Genomic DNA, 4,871 nt, shown 5'->3' with positions numbered 1-4,871 from the left:
CAATACAAGAACCCTGTAGCAAGTAGCTACAGACAGCCTGTTCCTCCCAGCTAGCATTCATCCTTAATTCACCAACCCAGTCCTACCCAGCTGAGCATAATTCTAAGTTAGGCCTGGCCCACCCTCGAGATGCAACTGGATGCACTAATTGCTGTCTGGCAAATCAGGTTAACTCTTTCTTTGCCAATGTGTGGTATACACTCCATCACATACGCTATTTAATATCTCATAGGTATGTGCTTATATTATATCTTTAAAATGAAACCTTGTGGTAACTTTTACCTGCACATTTGAAGCAAAATTTAAATTCCTGTGCATGCCCCTGCTTGCTGTGCCTGTAAAACAAACCAAAAATAAAGCACCTGACAGATGGAAATCACATGGGATTCTGTGCAAACAATTACACAAGTTTTACTGTACTTGCGTTCACTTCTGCTTTAGTATATGTGGCTGCATTATCTGGAGGACACAATCCTTGATTTGCAAACATTTTTACCCCTCCAGTTTGTTTATGGAAACAGATGAGACTTCAGCCCCATCCCCCCTCCTGGGATTTTAGCTTCTGACCACCTGACTACATTCATAGTTTGACTCTTCTGAAAACTTACCCCACACATCTGCAGGCAGGAGACCTATCATTGGATCCTGCTTAAACAACCCATTTCCTCTCCCCAGCCACACCTCTCTCCCTGTCCCTCCATCTGAGGGGTTATTTCATAGTCCTCTGTTTCAAGTTCAACCCAACCAGTGAGAATGTTACTGCTGCAGGTTCTTATTGTGACTTCAACATGGTCTTGTAAGTCATTTTTCCATTCTGTTCTTTTCTACATGTACCCATTCCTTCAGCAACAAGACATGTTCCAAATTCCTTCAGCTTCAGGTTTATAGTATCATTTCTCCTTTTTTCTTTCTAGATGGATATACGCAAATAACTCTGATCCAAACTCCATTGTCTGTCACCAGAGCGGTAACTAAAACTGCACGTATGGGGTGTATAATTTCTGGCGAAGGTTTTAATTTTAACAGTGCTTATATACACTGGTATCGACAGAGCCCTGGGGAAGCTCCAAAGAGGATTCTGTATATTGGATCAGGATCAGTTTCTATGGATGAAGGCTTCAATAGCAAAAAGTTTACAGCTAGTAATGATGTTTCTGCATTCACCGCTAATCTCAGAGTAGACCAACTAACCCTAGAGGATGCTGCTACCTATTATTGTGCCACCTGGGATACCACAGTAGTAGAAAGCCATAGACACCCCGTACAAAAACCCACTGTGCATTCTGAGCCACAGCCTTTCAAGTGTATGAAACCAGACACATCCCTTATCCTTCCTGTCAACTTGGAACCAACAGCAGAAACTCCTGACTGTTTTCTGCAATATGACAGGATGAACACAGCATAGAACTGCAGTTCTGAATTACATTTTGTTACAAATCACTACCACACCTTTTAGAGCAGGTCAACGTTGTTTTGACATATAGTTTATTCCCTCCCAAAAATGCAATTTCAGTTTGATCGAAAGTATTTACAAATTTGGTTGGATTTACAAATAGTTTTGCTGAAAAAATGATTTTTTTTAAAGTTGAAATTTCACTTCAACATTTTCAAAATGAAACATTTTGACTTTTCATTTTGAAACATTTTGTTTTGAAATTTCGTCAAATTGATTTAAAAAAACAAACACACACCGAAAAGGTGCAACCGTCCCCAAAATAAAACATAATGAAACACAAACAAACAAAAAATGCTTTGGCGAGAACAAAATGATTCATTTAATCTGAAATGAAAATATTTCGGTTTTTCATTTTGGTATGAAAAATCAAAATAGGTTTTATTTTGGGTTGAGCCAAAACAAATTTGGAGAGGATTTTTCAGACACTTACACACATGCTTAACTTTAAGCATCTGGATAGGCAACCGTCTCTGGAGAGCAGACAATCACCTATGGCAGCAAAATGTTGCATATGTATAACAGTTTGTGCAAATGACTATTGGCTGGTAGAACTGCATATTTGTTTATAAAAGCCCTAGACTGAGGCTAAGCTCCCTGAGGGCTAGTCTACACTAGAGCACTACATCAGCGCAGATGCTCCAATGCACCTGCGCCTCTAGAGTGTGTCTGGTGAAGACACTCTATACTGATGGGAGAGAGCTCTCCCTTTTGCATAATCACTCCACCTCTGCGAGAGGTGAAAGCGATGTCGGTGGTAGAGCGTCTCCTGCTGACATAGCGCTGGTGTGGACAGCATTTAGGTTGCTGTCACTTGCATTACTCAGGGGGATGACTTTTTCACACCCCAACGACGTAAGTTAGATGGACTTAAGCGGTAGTGTAGACCTGCCCCCAGTCTTGACAATATTCACCCCAAAACAGGAAGGACGTGAAAGTAAAATTAGGTTGTAGAAGCCAACATGCTGGTGAAATGAAATATATGCTTGCCTCTTCCTGGTATTATGATAGACTGAGGAGATGGTCAATGTTATTGTGAATGGGATACTGTAGTCTATGACACAATCTCTTTTTTAATATATGGACCACACAATGAAAATGTTTGAGAACCGCCTGATCCAAGGGTCTATTAAAACCATTATCAAATAGAAGCTGTCATCTAATTTCCATTTTAAAGAATGAGGATTCATTTAAGCAATGAGGATCCCATTTGCAAGAACATGCAAATAGAATCACTGTGAAGAGAGTTTATGTATCAGCTTTATGATGTCACAAAAATGTGAAATTAATTAAATTCTCCAAGCAATCAAGAAACTAGGAATACTTCATTAGAAGTTTCTTCCCAGCTACTGGTTAGAGTGCCTGGTTATTTGAGCAAAAACACAGCAACGTAAGTAAAGTACCACAGCTTATTGTAAAACGAAAACTCAACGTGATACTTCAAGCAGGATCAAGTTCTTTGGCACAGGAACTAAGCTAGTTGTTTCTGGTAAGTATTTTTATTTTTGATTGATTCTATTTAGCAAAAGAAAAACAAAGGACAAAAAAAATTGTACTGAATAAATGAATTTTAGACAAAAGCCATGTATTGCTCTTGATCTGAACTGGAAGTCCCAAGGACACCAATGGATTGACTGAGGGGAGTATTTGGTCCTAATGAGTAAAGTGAATACAAGAGTAAAAGGCTGGAATATTTACTGAATAGCTGCTAAGAATCAAGAAGGAGAGAAATGGAGAGTGATGTATGTCAAGGAGAAGAAAACGTTTTTGGTAGAAAAAGGCACAGGAATTCACAAAGTGCATAAACTCAGCTTAATACTCACATAACATCCTGGCCTATAGCAAGTCTTGTTTAGATTGTAGACTTTGTATTTAAAATATGAACTTCAGAATTTGAATTCAGGGAAATTCATACCTTGACGATTCATTAGTTTTTGTAGAAGATTTCAATGGTGGAATAAAGTATTTTGGCTCCGGCACCAAACTGGTGGTTTCAAGTAAGTTTCCCTAAATGTTTTCAAAGCATACATTTACTCTGGGCATTTACTATGCTTGTTATCCAGGACAAAAGCAAGCTATTCATAAATATACTGGGTGAAATCCTGATTCCACTGAAGTCAAAGGCAAAATGCCAATTGACTTCATTGGGGTCAGGATTTCTCCCATACTAGTCTCTCTAAATCAGAAAGAACCAGAAACACTTCACTGAGAACAATGTAAAGTGTTTGGAGATCTTGTTTAGCATTGTAAGATTGTGAGATGATTATGCAAAACTATTCAGAAGTGGAACTAAGCCCATTGTTAGCAGTAAATGTGAAATGTAGAATTTATGTTTTTTATACAATAAACTATATTTAGCACCTAGTCCTATGAGGTGTTGAGCTACTTCAATGCTCCTTAATTTAAATGGGAGTTGAGGATGCTCAGCACTTGCAGGATGTGGCTCTTAGATAGAATTAAGGAGTACATTTATAGTAACAATAAATTTATGCAATTGTGTTTTTTTTCCTAATAAAGACTCCAGTTCAGTAAGGCACTTAAGCATGTTTCTATTCCTAATCAGCAAAGAATTTGAGCGTGTGTTTAACTTTAAGGCCAAAATGCAGTAAAAGCTTCTTGATTCGATCCAGTAATGGGGAATAAAGGGGTTTGCTTATCTGTTACATAAAGACCAGGTACGTGATAGAGATAGAAAGATATTTTAAAAGATATTTTCAATTGTTCAAATGTTTTAGTCATGTTTAGATTTAAGGAGGTTCAGAGTATTCTGTGTCTTTAAGCATATTCTTCCCTCTAGATCCTGCTAAATCATCCTTGCTGGGTGCCTAATCTCTGTGTTGCACAAATATTGCTAAAGAGCAAATGTTTTCTGTTGGTAATATTCCTGATTACACCAAATGGCAGGAATTAGCCAGAATTTTTCCCATGAATATACCCATTTTAAAGGCTATCTTCTACCCTCTATCTATTGTTATCATTGGGAGATCCATTATGTAATGATGGCAGTGTACAGGCTTAATTTTATAACCTCAGCCTGTGTACCAAAAATTACAATGTTATTTGTTCTTTTTCACAAAATATTCAACACCCTTAATCTAACCCATTTTATCATTGCATTTATGTGCCCAATGCCCATTGAAGCTCAATGATAGTTAGACACCATAATGCCTTTTGTGCCTTTGAAAATCTCCCCCACAGTTTTCACATTATTTTACGTGTACTCTCCTTATTTACTATTTTATTGTAATATCTGAAAGCAATTTAAATAGCAAATCAGATTTATTTTAAAGCAACAACTACTGGTTCATCAACAAAAAGATACCCGCTCTAGATTTTTGCAAAGGATTTGCTCACTGTGATACTTACTACTACTAGTGGTGTTCTCATCAAAGTATTTGGCTCTGGTACCAAGCTCATT

At 37.7% G+C, this 4,871-nt stretch overlaps 1 gene segment (V, D, J or C); it reads left to right on the top strand.

The window, feature by feature from the left end:
• The first annotated feature begins 753 nt into the window (after window positions 1-753).
• Window positions 754-4,062, top strand: LOC115271520. The segment is given in 4 exon segments: window positions 754-796; window positions 915-1,244; window positions 2,910-2,942; window positions 3,971-4,062. Coding segments are annotated over 4 exon segments (498 nt in total).
• Window positions 4,063-4,871: the final 809 nt, after the last annotated feature.

Source organism: Terrapene carolina, unplaced genomic scaffold (assembly GCF_002925995.2).
Source record: "Terrapene carolina triunguis isolate 2854851 unplaced genomic scaffold, T_m_triunguis-2.0 Scaffold33723, whole genome shotgun sequence".
In the NCBI taxonomy this organism is placed as follows: Eukaryota; Metazoa; Chordata; order Testudines; family Emydidae; genus Terrapene; species Terrapene triunguis.
The sequence above is the reverse complement of the archived record's forward strand: the minus strand, read 5'-3'. Positions and strand labels throughout refer to the sequence as shown.